The 13,407-nt window shown below is 50.6% G+C and overlaps 3 protein-coding genes across 3 annotated transcripts; 1 reads left to right on the forward strand and 2 right to left on the reverse strand.

Annotated features, from left to right (window-relative positions):
- Positions 1-53: 53 nt before the first annotated feature.
- PSMB6 (proteasome 20S subunit beta 6) lies at positions 54-2,094 on the reverse strand. Its single transcript, XM_082440498.1, has 6 exons — positions 1,937-2,094; positions 1,446-1,513; positions 986-1,117; positions 741-870; positions 398-542; positions 54-272 (listed from the first exon to the last, which is right to left on the reverse strand). Exons 1-6 carry the CDS (start codon positions 2,036-2,038, stop codon positions 130-132), a joined length of 720 nt encoding a protein of 239 aa, XP_082296624.1. The 5' UTR covers positions 2,039-2,094; the 3' UTR covers positions 54-129.
- Positions 2,095-7,190: 5,096 nt separating this feature from the next.
- On the reverse strand, positions 7,191-11,779 carry GLTPD2 (glycolipid transfer protein domain containing 2). Its single transcript, XM_082440494.1, has 4 exons — positions 9,479-11,779; positions 9,308-9,372; positions 8,885-9,051; positions 7,191-8,785 (listed from the first exon to the last, which is right to left on the reverse strand). The coding sequence occupies exons 1-4, from the start codon at positions 9,582-9,584 to the stop codon at positions 8,269-8,271; spliced, it is 855 nt and encodes a 284-aa protein (XP_082296620.1). The 5' UTR covers positions 9,585-11,779; the 3' UTR covers positions 7,191-8,268.
- A 127-nt stretch (positions 11,780-11,906) lies between these two features.
- On the forward strand, positions 11,907-13,000 carry VMO1 (vitelline membrane outer layer 1 homolog). Its single transcript, XM_082440499.1, has 3 exons — positions 11,907-12,180; positions 12,259-12,374; positions 12,635-13,000. The coding sequence occupies exons 1-3, from the start codon at positions 11,995-11,997 to the stop codon at positions 12,930-12,932; spliced, it is 600 nt and encodes a 199-aa protein (XP_082296625.1). The 5' UTR covers positions 11,907-11,994; the 3' UTR covers positions 12,933-13,000.
- Positions 13,001-13,407: the final 407 nt, after the last annotated feature.

Genomic DNA, 13,407 nt, shown 5'->3' on the forward strand with positions numbered 1-13,407 from the left:
GGGCCAGAGGAGTTCAGGTTTGAGGTTAAGAAAAGAACCCCAAAGCACACAGATTCTCACTGACAAACTGTTTATTGAATTTTGTCATCAGTATGGGGTGTCTCTTGTTGTATCTTAGAATCCTAGGATTCAGGGAGGTGGTAAAGTGGCAATGGTGAATTTGGGAATCTGGTCTCCCAAAAGTACCTGCCGCTCTACCCCTGATTCTGCAATGGCTGCCAGGCGAATCACCCCTCCGCTGGAGCCATCCCGCTCCATGGCCAAAGCAAGAGCTGTGGAGAAAAGAAGAAAGTTGGGATTGGAGTCAGATGCTGGGATCATGGCAAGGAAAGAGGAATGCTGACCTGGCTTGAGTATGGGGATTTATGCTCACAGACCCAGAAGCCGCAGTTCTCACCATTGGCAGTGAATTGCAGACATTCTTCCTTGGTCATGCCCTCCCGGTAGGTAGCATCGACATAGCCATAGATATAGGAACTCCCGGAGCCCCCGATGGCAAAGGACTGTCTTACCATCATACCCCCCATGGGTACCGAATACACCTGCCAGACGGAGGAAGAAGAGTGTCACCATTTGTACCCTCCCCACAACACACGTATGTTCGCCTGTCCACTGCGGAACTGGTCTGCGAAAAGTTAATAGTAAGTGATGTAGAGACTGGAAAGAGAAGTAAAAAATGCCTGCGGTGGGGAGAGAATGAAAGGCATGGTTCCAATGTTCTCGGGGTTGTGGTATCTGACCTGCCCCCCTTCTTGGGTGTCCCAGCCCGCAATGATGATTCCTGCCATCAGGTCCTCTCGGTATCGGTAACACATCTCCTTAAAGAGGCTGGCTGCCGTGTGTACCAGTGGAGGCTCATTCAGCTCAATGCTAGAAGGTGAAGGGAGTCATAGGGAAGGCAGTGTCAGGACCTGGGAGTCAGACTATTCAGCTCCTCAGGTCCCAACTCCTGTCAGATACTTGCTCCCCCCCTGCCCACAAGTACCTGTGGAAACCAAGCTGATAAGTGACTGCGTCAGCTACTGCCTGGGTATCAGCTGCTGAGCCTGAGCGGCAGCAAAAAATACGGTCGTGAATAGGGGTCAGCTTGTCAGTCACTCGATTGGCGATGTACGACCTGCAGGATAGCAGAATAGTGAGGGAAGGACCCCACCTGTCTCCCACTTTCATCTTTTACTATCCACTCCCTCAACAGGAATTCCAGTATTTCCTGTTAGTTCTCATCTAAACTGAAGCAGGCTGGAGAACAAACTTTTGCAAGAAGTTCACCAAAAGGTGAAGAGAACTACGAAGCAGTAGAAGCTGGAACAAATCCTTATCTCCTGGGAGGGGAGAAACCTCCCTTCCCACAGTAGTCTACGGAGGGTAAGGATGGGCTGGCAGGCAAGGAAGGAAGGAAGGGAAAGGTGGGGAGAAGACCTTTCACATATCTGTCCTGAGCTCACCCAGTGGTTGTTCTGGAGTCGGCTCCCAGAACCACGCCCCCATCAAATTGCACAGCCATGATAGTGGTCTGGAAAAAGAGGAGAAAGGGGTGAGTCTGGGCCTCTCCATATTCTCCAGCATACACAAACCTTAATGATCCGTCTATCCAGTCCCTAGAGTATGAGAAAGTCGTGCGCCACCAACACATCGTCAAATCTCATGGGGTTCTCAATAACCCGCAGAATACCAGAAATCCAATCTTCAAGTTCCCAAAGGTCCACCCTGACCTTAAGCTTTCGTCCTGCAAGATTCCAGAACTCCACGCTTCAGCCTACCTTCTACCTCCTCCCACACCACTCCAGCGTCCTTAGGATACCTCCTCCCCTGCCTGAGCGCATCACACAGACCACCTCTCTTCCCCGCCCCTCCAGTTCTCCCAACCCACTCCAGCCTTATCTTTCCATCGCTTCAATCCTTGTGCATATCTCGTGAACCCCGAGTCCTTCCTCACCCCTGTTGAGACTTCCCGGTTTTCCCAGTCGGGGGTAATGGCCTCAGGCCCCCAGGCTGGTGCTAGGCACGCTCCCCGAGCAGCTACTAAGGTGGCCGCCATCTTCCTCCTCCGGTACGGCCACAAAGCAACTGTCGTAAAGCGCTCCGTCACTCTCTTTAGTCGTGCTCTGAGGCCTTCTGGGGGCGAAGCTGCGCCACGGTTGACGGCAGAAAGGAAAAGAAATGTGTGGTGAACGTTCTTTGCGACCGTGAGAGCTTGATGGCAGCGTGGGTGGCAAACAAAGAAACAAAAAACAAAAAAGAAACAAACAGCTCCAAACCGTCTGGAAAAACTACTTTCCTATCGGTGTACGCGGGACTGATATATCCGATCGGAGTTGCGATTCAAAGAGGCTTCAGGATAGACTTGAGCGGCTCCGATTTAGAATGACCGCACTATGTTTTCATTTCTCTTAGGTATATACTTAGGCGTATATACTAGGAGTGAAATTGTTGGGTCATTTAGTAACTTTTTAACATTTTAAGGAACTGACAGCTTTTCCACAGCAGCTGCCTCGTTTTACATTCTCACCAGCCATGAATGAGGATTCCGATTTCTCCACTTCCTAATTTTTGTGGTGCATTTTTCATTTTACCCATCCTAGTGGGTGTGAAGTGATATCTTCTGGGGTCGTTGTTGTTGTTGTTTTTGCTTTTCTCTGTGATGAGTGACATTGAACATATTTTCATGCGCTGATTGACCATTTGCATATCTTCTTTTGAAAAATATCTATTTAAGTCCTTTGCCTGTTTTAAAATTGGGTTATCTTTTTATTGTTGAGTTATGAGTGGGTTTTTTTCCCTTCACGAGCAAAGCATCAAACTTTTTCTTTTCTTTTTTTTTCTTTTGCTGCACCGCGCGGTTTGTGGGATCCTAGTTCCCCCACCAGGGACTAAACCCCGGGCCCCGGCAGTGAAAGCCCAGAATCCTAACCACTCGGTCACTAGGGAACTCCCTACATCAAACTTTAAAAAATATTGAAGTATAGTTGATTTACAATATTGTGTATAGCAAAGTGATTAAGTTATATATATATATATATATATATATATATGTCCATTATAGGCTATTACAAGATATTGAGTATAGCTCCCTGTGCTATACAGTAAGTCATTGTTGCTTATCTATTTTATGTATAGTACTTTGCATCTGTTAATCCCATACTCCTAATTGTAAGAGTTCTTTTTATATTCTACATACTACACCTTTATCAGACATACAATTTGCAAATATGGACTGTCTTCTCACTTTCTTTTTAAATTAATTAATTTATTTATTTTCGGCTGCGTTGGGTCTTCATTGCTGCGTACGGGCTTTCTTTTTAGTGGCATCTTAGTTGCTCCCTGGCATGTGGGATTTTCCCAGACCAGGGCTCAAACCCGTGTCCCCTGCATTGGCAGGCCGATTCTTAACCACTGCGCAACCAGGGAAGTCCCTGGAAGGGAGATTCTTAACCACTGGATCACCAGGGAAGTCCCAGATTTTGTATTTATTCTTGAGTCAGGTTTGCTAGTGTATGTCTTTTTAGGAATTCGTCCATTTCATTTAGGTTATCTACTTTATTGGCCTACAATCGTTTATAGTATTTCCTTATAATACTTTTTATTTCTGTAAGATCGTTAGTAATGTTTCCTCTTCTTTTTTTTTTTTTTGCAGGATCTCAGTTCCTGACCAAGGATTGAACCCGGGCCACAGAAGTGAAAGCCTGGAATCCTAACCACTAGGCCATCAGGGAACTCCCCCTCTTTCTTTCTTCTTTTTTTTTTTTAAATTAATTAATTAATTTATTTATTTATTGGCTGCGTTGGGTCTTTGTTGCTGTGCGTGGGCTTTCTCTAGTTGTGGCGAGCGGGGGCTACTCTTTGTTGTGGTGTGCAGGCTTCTCATTGTGGCGGCTTCTCTTTGTTGCAGAGCACAGGCTCTAGACACGCAGGCTGCAGTAGTCGTGGCACGCGGGCTCAGTAGTTGTGGCTTGCAGGCTCAGTAGTTGTGGCTCGCGGGCTCTACAGCGCAGGCTCAGTAGTTGTGGCACTCGGGCCTAGTTGCTCTGCGGCATGTGGGATCTTCCTGGACCGGGGCTCAAACCTGTGTCCCCTGCATTGGCAAGCGGATTCTTAACCACTGAGCTACCAGGGAAGTCCCTCATTTTTTTTTTTAATACTCTTTTTTATTTTCTTCTATAAATACTTTTTTTTTTTTTTTTTGGCTGCATTGGGTCTTCATTGCTGTGTGCGTGCTTTCTCTAGTTGTGGCAAGCAGGGACTACTCTTCGTTGTGGTGTGCGGGCTTCTCACCGCGGTGGCTTCTCTTGTTGTGGAGCACAGGCTTTAGGCGCACAGGCTTCAGTAGTGGCAGCACACAGGCTCAGTAGTTGTGGCTCACAGGCTCTAGAGCGCAGGCTCAGTAGTTGTGGCGCACGGGCTCTAGAGCGCAGGCTCAGTAGTTGTGGCGCACGGGCTGTAGAGCGCAGGCTCAGTAGTTGTGGCGCACGGGCTGTAGAGCGCAGGCTCAGTAGTTGTGGCGCACGGGCTCTAGAGCGCAGGCTCAGTAGTTGTGGCGCACGGGCTCTAGAGCGCAGGCTCAGTAGTTGTGGCGCACGGGCTCTAGAGCGCAGGCTCAGTAGTTGTGGCGCACGGGCTGTAGAGCGCAGGCTCAGTAGTTGTGGCGCACGGGCTGTAGAGCGCAGGCTCAGTAGTTGTGGCGCACGGGCTGTAGAGCGCAGGCTCAGTAGTTGTGGCGCACGGGCTCTAGAGCGCAGGCTCAGTAGTTGTGGCGCACGGGCTGTAGAGCGCAGGCTCAGTAGTTGTGGCTCACGGGCTCTAGAGTGCAGGCTCAGTAGTTGTGGCGCACGGGCTTAGTTGCTCCACAGCATCCCCTCTTTCATTTTTGATTTTAATAATTTGAGTCTTCTCTCTTTTTTTCTTGGTCAGTCTAGCTAAAGGTTCATCAGTCTTAGTGGTCTTCTCAAAGAGCCAACTTTTGTTTTAGTTGATTCTATTGTTTTTCTGTTTTCTATTTCATTTATTTACACCCTAATCTTTATTATTTCCTTCCTTCTGCTTTCTTTAGATTTAGTTTGCTCTCCTTTTTCTTTTCTTTTCTTTTCTTTTCAGCTGTGACACGTGGCTTGCAGGATCTTAGTTCCCCAAGCAAGGATTGAACCCAGGCCCCATGCAGTGGAAGCAGGGAGTCCTAACCACTGAACTGCCAGGGCATTCCTTGCTTTTCTTTTTCTAGTTTATTAAGGTAGACGGTTAAGCTGTTGATTTGAGATCTTTCTTCATTTTTAATATAGGCATTCATAGCTACACATTTCCTTCTGAGCACTGCTTATGCTGCATCCCAAGTTTTGGTATATTTTGTTTTCATTTTCACTAACCTCAAAATATTTTCCCTGTGATTTCTTCTTTGACCCAGTGGTTGGTTAGGAGTGTGTTTTTTTACTTTCCACATACTTGTGAATTTCCCAAATTCCCTTTTGCTATTGATTTCTAATTTCACTCCAGTTTAGTTGGAGAATATTTTGTGACTTCAACCTTTTTAAATTAATTGAGACTTTTTTGTGGCCTACCCTATGGTCCATCCTGGAGAATGTTGCATGTGCACTTGAGAAGAATGTGTATTTTGCTGTTACTGTGTGGAGTAGTCCTCCTATGAACCTGCCATACTATTTCTACATACTGCAGCTGGAGCTGGTGCTTTTTTTTTTTTTAATATTTATTTATTTATTTATTCGCCATGTCGGGTCTTAGTTGTGGCACGTAGGATCTTTCATTGTGGTGCATGGTCTTCTCTCTAATTGTGGTGTGCAGGCTCCAGAATGCGTGGGTTCCAGAGCACGGGGGCTCCTTAGTTGTGGCGGGTGGGCTCTGTAGTTGCAGCACGTGGGCTTAGTTGCTCTGCAGCATGTGGGATCTTAGTTCGCTGACCAGGGGTTGAACCAGCGTCCCCTGCATTGCAAGATGGATTCTTAACTCACTGGACCACCAGAGAGTCCCTGGAGCTGGTGTTTTGAATTGAAAATATGATCCAGACAATCCCCCACTTAAAATTAACTCTCAAGATAAAGTCCTATCTCTATAACATAGTTTATAAGGCCCTTCATGTACTCGCTCCTGCCCACCTGTCTGGAATGGTGTACAATTCAGTAGCATGAAGTACATTTACTTTGTTGTGCAATCCCCTCTTTTCTTTTTGACACTCTTGTCTCCAGCCATGTGAACTATTTTTATTGCTCATACATTCATTCAACAAAAGCTGTTGAATGTCTACTAGGTGCCAGGCACAGTTTGAGGTACTGGAAGTACATCAGGGAACAAAGTAGACAGAAATTCCTAGCCCCATGGAACTTACATGTATTAAGGGAGACAAAAAAATAAGTACAATATACAGCATGTTAAATAGTGAATCATATTAAGAAGAAAAAGCAAGGAAGAGAGATAGGATGATATGTGTGTGTGTGTGTGTGTGTGTGTGTGTGTGTGTGTGTGTGTGTTGAAATTTTAGAAAGAATAATCAGGGAAGTTCTCACTGGAGAGACATTTAAATAAAGATCAGAAGGAAGGAGGGAAGTCATTTGTATATTTTGGGGTAAAGCATTCTGGACAGAGGGAAGAGCAAGTGCAAAGTCATGAGGCAGGATCATGCCTGACATATTCAATGAATACTGACGAGGCCAGTTTGGCTAGTGCAATCAGATCACATAGGGCCTTTGAGAAGCTTTTCATCATTCTCAACTGAAAATATGATCCAGAAAATTTCCTGCAATAGGAAGCCATTGGAAAGTTTTGAGCAGGGAAGTGACATGATATGCTTTACATTTTAAAGATCACTTTGGCTGCTCTATTGAAAATACACTGTAGGGACGCCAAGTATGGGAGAGAGAAACAATTAGGAGGCTATTGCAATAATCCAGGTGATAGATGAAGTTGACTTGACAAGGTTGGTAGCAGTGGAGATAGTGAGAAATAGATTCTGACTGCTTGGAGGTGGGTATGATGAAAGAGAAACCAAAGAGTCAGGATGACTGCAAGGGTTTTGGCTTAAGGACCTGGAAGAATGGAATTGTCGCTTACTGAGCTAGTGAGAACTGTGGAGTATTTTGGGAGGAGAGACTATTGGAAGCTCAGTTTTGGACTTGTTAAGTTTGCTATCTCTAGTTGAAATCCAAGTGGAGATGTGGAATAAGGAAGTGATATATAGTATTCTGGAGTCCAGGGGAAAGTGGGTTGGAGTTATAATTTGGGAATTATCAGTGTGTAACTTTGTTTACAATAGTGGGAGTGGAGTCATTTAATAAACATACATTACTGAGCTGAGCACCTGCTTGGCGTGAGGCAAGACGCACAGGTTTTAGCCTTGGGTAGTTGACAGGAAAGGGTGTCACTTACTGAGATAGGAAACACAAGAAGAGGTGCAGTTCTGGGAGGAGGTGACTGGATTCGCCTTGGATGCGTTGCATTTGTGTCTGTGGAGGTGTCCAGGAAAGACACCTGGGGCTGGAGCTTTCTGGGGGCTGGAGCTCAGGGGACAGGTCTGGTCTGGAGACTTGGCATGTAGTTGGCAACTGAAGCTGTAGGAGTGGTTGACATAGGCCAGGAGTAGCGTGAGTCTCTCGGCGGCCGGAAACAGGGATGACACATCTTCCCACGTCTATTTTTTCCTGTTTCCCTTAAGCACCTGCTGTCATCACACAAAACGCCCTAAATCGACGGCTACCAAAGAATACTTTTTTAAAAATAAATTTATTTATTTATTTATTTTAGGCTGCGTTGGGTCTTCGTTGCTGTGCACGGGCTTTTCTCTACTTGCGGCGAGCAGGGGCTACTCTTCCTTGCCGTGCAGGATTCTCACTGCGGTGGCTTCTCTTGTTGCCGAGCAAGGGCTCTAGGCCTGTGGGCTCAGTAGTTGTGGTTCGCTGCTCTAGAGCACAGTCTCAGTAGTTGTGACTCACGGGCTTAGTTGCTCCGCTGCATGTGGGATCTTCCCGGACCAGGGCTCAAACCCGGGTCCCCGGCATTGGCAGGCGGATTCTCAACCACTGCCACCAGGGAAGTCCCAAAGAATACTTTTTATTTCCCACAGCTCCTCCCTTTTCCCGGAGATTGCGGATAGAGGCAGGGTCTAAAAAACCCACCTCTATCGAGGTGAGCCTCCAGGGGTGGTGATGTCACCAAGCAGGCGGGGTATATGGCGACCACGCCCCCGGCACCAGGAGGCGGGGCCAAGGGCTCAACCTGGAGCTGCACCGACCCCTCCCCAGGGCGCTTCCTTCCTCCGGCCAGTAGGCGTCAGGCCAGCTCGAGCAGCCCGCCTTCGGCCAGCAAGCTCTGAGTACGGTTGTAGACGTCCTCTAGGGTGCCCGCGGCCCGGACCAGCGCGTTCCGCGCCTCCGCCTCTTTGGAACCCGGACACGCCAGCTCGAGCAAGCGGCCGCGACCCGGGAAGGCGAGGAATGCGAGGTGGGCGGCCTGACGGACGAACCAGGGGTGGTGCGGAGCCAGGGCCGTGCCGTAGGCGTCGCTGCACTGAGCGCCAGCGTCCGGGCCTCCGAGCATCCCGGTCGCCACCCGGTGGAGGCAGAGCTGGGACCAGCGTAGCGCACGGTGCAGCAAGAGCATCGTCAGTGAGCCCGGGCACCCGGCCGAGAGCCGTGGGGCGATTCCAGGCCGCTCCCACGCCACCATGGTCGCCAGCGACGTGTAGTGCGCGGCCTCTGGGCCGTGCACCAGAGCCTCGAGGGCTGTCACTTTGGCGGAGGCCTCGCTTGTGGCGAAGGCGAAGATGGAGCCGAGGGGAGCTAGGAACCTGTGTGTGTGATGGTGGGAAGGGTAGGAAGGTTTGAGAGAGGGCGATGGAGGCACAAAGAGGCGGGGACTGGATGGGGTCGGGGGAGAGACCACTCACCGGACTAGCTCCCTCCATCCTGCCAGGTACTGCGACAACTCCACATCCCTTTCCGGGTTCAGACTGGCGCGGAACGGCCTCATCATGCGGCCCAGCATCCCCTGAGGGCCCAGACACTGAGGCTGTTCCCGTTCCGGGGCCTCCAAGGGTCCCGACTGTTGCCGGACCTGGGGGTGAGATAGGAGGGGAAAGGAGTGGGAGCAGAACCCCTAGCTTGCTGGGTTCGCCAAGCAGCCCAGTTGGGCGCTGAATAAATTATTCCTAAGATCTAGATGGTGTCCCTCTTGCTGTATTCTCAGCTTCTGACGGGAGAAGGGAGAGGAGGAGGAGGGCCTGCCCTTCATCAGATCCTCAGCCTGGTCCACTTCCCCCTGCCCAGAGTCCTACCTGGAGCTCCCAGTCCCAGCCCTTCCGGGAGCATACCTGGAAAGAAGGCGGTTCCCTGGCAATGCAGGACTGGGCCCCAGGTCTGCAGCCTGAGAGGGCACCTGAGGGAAGTGAAACAGAGCAGCGAGGGCTTGAGGAGAGACCTTAGGTCTCAAGGGCCTGGATTCCCCGGTTCCTCCCAGAGCAGGTGAGGGAAGGGGTACTCACGGAGGCTCCGAGCCCAGAGATAAACAAGCAGTAGTGTGAAGATAGCAAGAGGAATCGCACTGCGCAACCAGCGCCAAGGGACCGGCTGAGGCAGTGGGACCCGCATGGCTGCTGCAGGGACCGCCGCCCCCTCACCAGCCCCTGCCAGGCCTTGTCCCTTCGCCTCTAGGAGGGGAGAGAAGCCGCAGTGCCTGAGGCGCAAAGGGTTAATAATTAACCTACTAAGTCCCCCTCCGCTGTGCCCTTTGCCCGAGAGGGCAGCATCTGAGGAGAGAGGGACTGGATGAAGAGGATTTGGGGGTTCGGTAGCAGTGACACGTCGCTACATTTCCCTTCCCTGTAAGGCCAGGTTGTAGTAAGAGGAAGCCTGGGTATTGTGAGGAGAGGCTGAGGTCAGAACCAGTTTCCCCACTGAGCAATGGTGGACCCTAAGTTGACTCTGGGCCTGAGTCCCCTCCACTGTACATTGAGGATGATAATATGTTCTTTTGCAGGCTTCATGTGAGGATTAAATGATATCACATGTGCAAACACTGTAAATGGAAAAGCTTACCACAATTGCTCCATAAATCTTACCTTTTAAGTTCAAGCATGGAGCACCTGGGATTCAGAGAACACCCACTTCTAAATTCTCTATCCTGTCCCCAGGGGACCTTATCTTATTATTATTATTTTTTTTATTTTATAAATTTATTTATTTATTTTTGGCTGCGTTGGGTCTTCGTTGCCGCGCGCGGGCTTTCTCTAGTTGCGGTGAGCCGGTGCTACTCTTCGTTGCGGCGCGCGGGCTTCTCATTGCGGTGACTTCTCGTTGCGGAGCACGGGCTCTAGGTGCACGGGCTTCAGTAGTTGTGGCTCTCGGGCTCTAGAGCGCAGGCTCAGTAGTTGTGGCGCACGGGCTTAGTTGCTCCGCGGCATGTGGGTTCTTCCCGGACCGGGGCTCAAACCCGTGTCCCCTGCATTGGCAGGCGGATTCTCAACCACTGCGCCACCAGGGAAGCCCAGGGGACCTTTTTTTAAAAAAAAATTTATTATTATTATTATTTTTAAAATTAATTTATTTTTGTCTGCGTTGGGTCTTCGTTTCTGTGCGAGGGCTTTCTCTAGTTGTGGCAAGCGGGGGCCACTCTTCATCGCGGTGCGCGCGCGGGCCTCTCACTATCACGGCCTCTCTTGTTGCGGAGCACAGGCTCCAGACGCGCAGGCTCAGTAGTTGTGGCTCACGGGCCTAGTCGCTCCGCGGCATGTGGGATCTTCCCAGACCAGGGCTCGAATCCGTGTCCCCTACATTAGCAGGCAGATTCTCAACCACTGTGCCACCAGGGAAGCCCCCCAGGGGACCTTATCTTAATCTGCATGCCTGAGGTCTCAATTATATAGTTTAGGCTGTCACCTTTTACATTTTTGTAGTTTACTTTTTTTAATCTCGAGATTGATTCCTCAATCATTCATCAAACCAACCTTTATTAACCACCTCCACATGCCAGGCCCTGTACTAGGCTCCATGAAGACAAATGTGCCTTCACAGAGCTCAGGGTCCATTGGAGAATTTATCATCTGTCTCCCCCACTGGAATGTGAGCTCTGATGAAGACAGGGGCCTTTTCTTGGTGGCTGCTCTATTTAGCGTTTAGAATATTGCCTGGGCCAAAACACATTATTTCTAAATAAGTATATATTGAATAGACAAAGGAATGTGTACGAAGGGCAGGCAAATCAGGGGTGGTACTCCCCATAGCAAATTTGTTTGTTGTTTTTTTTTTAAATTAGGAGTCCCCCTGGTGGTCACAGGGGGAAAAACATTGAGGGAAAGGCTACAGGAAGCAATGGAAGAAATAGCGTCTCCTGTTCTCAGTTCCCTGTCCATAAACTTTTTAAAACTGTTCCTGTCTCTGTGTACATTTTCTTTTGAGGGGAAGGGGTGTCCCAGATTCTCAAGGCGTCGGGTCCCCAATCACTCACAAGATGCTTCCCAGCTCCCACAGTTCATGGATTCTTGCCCTGTCTCACTCCGATGCTCCCTTACATCCTGGAGGTCCCTGGGGTCCCTGTCCAGTGGGATTCTGGAACCATCACTTCCATCCCTAGCCGTGGGTTCCCCATTTCCTAGTGTTGGAATGTTCCCTGGCTTGCTGACTGTGACCTTAGGCAAGTCGCTTGCAATTTCGCAGCCCTAGTTCCCTCACTGGCAGAATAGGAATGGTAATTCTCACCTCCTAAAATTGTTGTGTGGATTAAATAAAACATGCCAGCAAAACGCTAACCATGATTCGTGGCCTATAGTCTGTAAACGTTCGGTAGCTTGGTGGTTATTTAAACCCGTGGGTTCTTGCTGCCCCTCCTCCTCTGGCGCTGGGAGCGTCAGTCTCCCTGAGCTGAGAAACAAGTTTGTAGGCTTCCGGAACGGATTGGTTTTGAGTGTCACTTAATTCAGGTGGCCCTTCCGCAATCGGAGCCCTCTTAGGGCAAAGGTGGTATACACCTGCACAAAGGGCCCGGGCTCACAGAGTCTGCGGGATGGAGCAGGGCGCGGGAGCCAAGCTGCTTCTGCTGCTGTGGGCGACGTGCTTCGGGCGTGCAAGAGCAGATGCGTTGAGCGGCTACACATTGGTCATCGAGGTGACCAACGGGGGCCCCTGGGGCGACTGGGCCTGGCCAGAGATGTGTCCTGACGGATTCTTCGCCAGCGGGTTCTCGCTCAAGGTAGGGGCTCAGGCCTAGGTCTCGGTGGGGACCCCAAGCAGAGGATGGCAGTCTTCTGACTCGTCCTCCGCCGCCCAGGTGGAGCCCCCCCAAGGCATTCCTGGCGACGACACGGCTCTGAACGGAATCCGGCTGCACTGCGCGCGCGGGAATGCGGAGCTCAACACGCACGTGGTGGAGTCCCAGTCTGGAAGGTGGGGGGCAGGGGCCGAGGATCCCCTAGGGTCGGGGTATGCCCCTTGCTCTCCGTTACGCACATCCCGTACCGACAGGCAGGTTCCTCCAGAGCTGTGGGGAGGTTTAGACCTGGGAAGCGGGTGGGAGACTCCCAGCTCCGCACCTCGGTGGAGGTCAGGTGACTGTTGAACCTGGCTGGGAAGCCCCGAGGCCTGGGTCCGGCTGGACGTGGGTAGGGGGCGCCCGCGCAGACCGCGCGTCTCTGCTTCCCTCGCAGGTGGGGCGCGTGGAGCGAGCCGCTGTGGTGTCCCGGCAGCGGCTTCCTGGTGGCTTTCTCGCTTCGCGTGGAGGCACCCGTGACACCCGGGGACAGCACGGCTGCGAACAACGTGCGCTTCCGCTGCTCCGACAGCACGGAGTTGCAGGGGCCCGGTCTGTCCTGGGGAGACTTTGGAGACTGGAGTGAGCCTTGCCCTAAAGGAGTGTGCGGCTTGCAGACCAAGATCGAGCAGCCTAGAGGCCTCCGCGATGACACCGCTGTTAACGACGCGCGCTTTTTCTGCTGTCGCAGTTAACACCATCGCTGCCCTCTCCCAGCCCAAGCCTAGTCCCACCTCCGCTATTAAAGCTTCTCTGTCTTGGCTTTGGTCTCGCTTGTTTTAGGGGTGGGAAACTGCGTAGCCCCATCTTCCTCCTAACCTAGCATTGGGCCAGGCCCAATTAGGATTTGGTCTCAGGAGTCCATGGCAAGCTACTGAAAGTTACCGACCCATAGTTCAGAAAAGACACACTTAAACAGAATTTTGCGTGCAAGTTAAGGAAGTCCCTGCCTTTCTGTGAGCCTCTGCAGACACATCGTCCCCATTAAGAGACCAGGTTGTTTCCTTTCTGAACCACCAGTGACCCCAGATCAAGAAACTTCTACCAAATTAGGAGGTGACAATGCTATATCGTCTTAAGGTTTCATTTTCTAGAACTTAGGAGGCTAACATGTCTTTTCCATAGTTTTCCTCCCCGCCCTCCCCCCGCCAAAACTCAAACAGTGGCTTT

Source organism: Balaenoptera physalus, assembly GCF_965194825.1.
Source record: "Balaenoptera physalus genome assembly, chromosome: 20".
Taxonomy (NCBI): domain Eukaryota; kingdom Metazoa; phylum Chordata; class Mammalia; order Artiodactyla; family Balaenopteridae; genus Balaenoptera; species Balaenoptera physalus.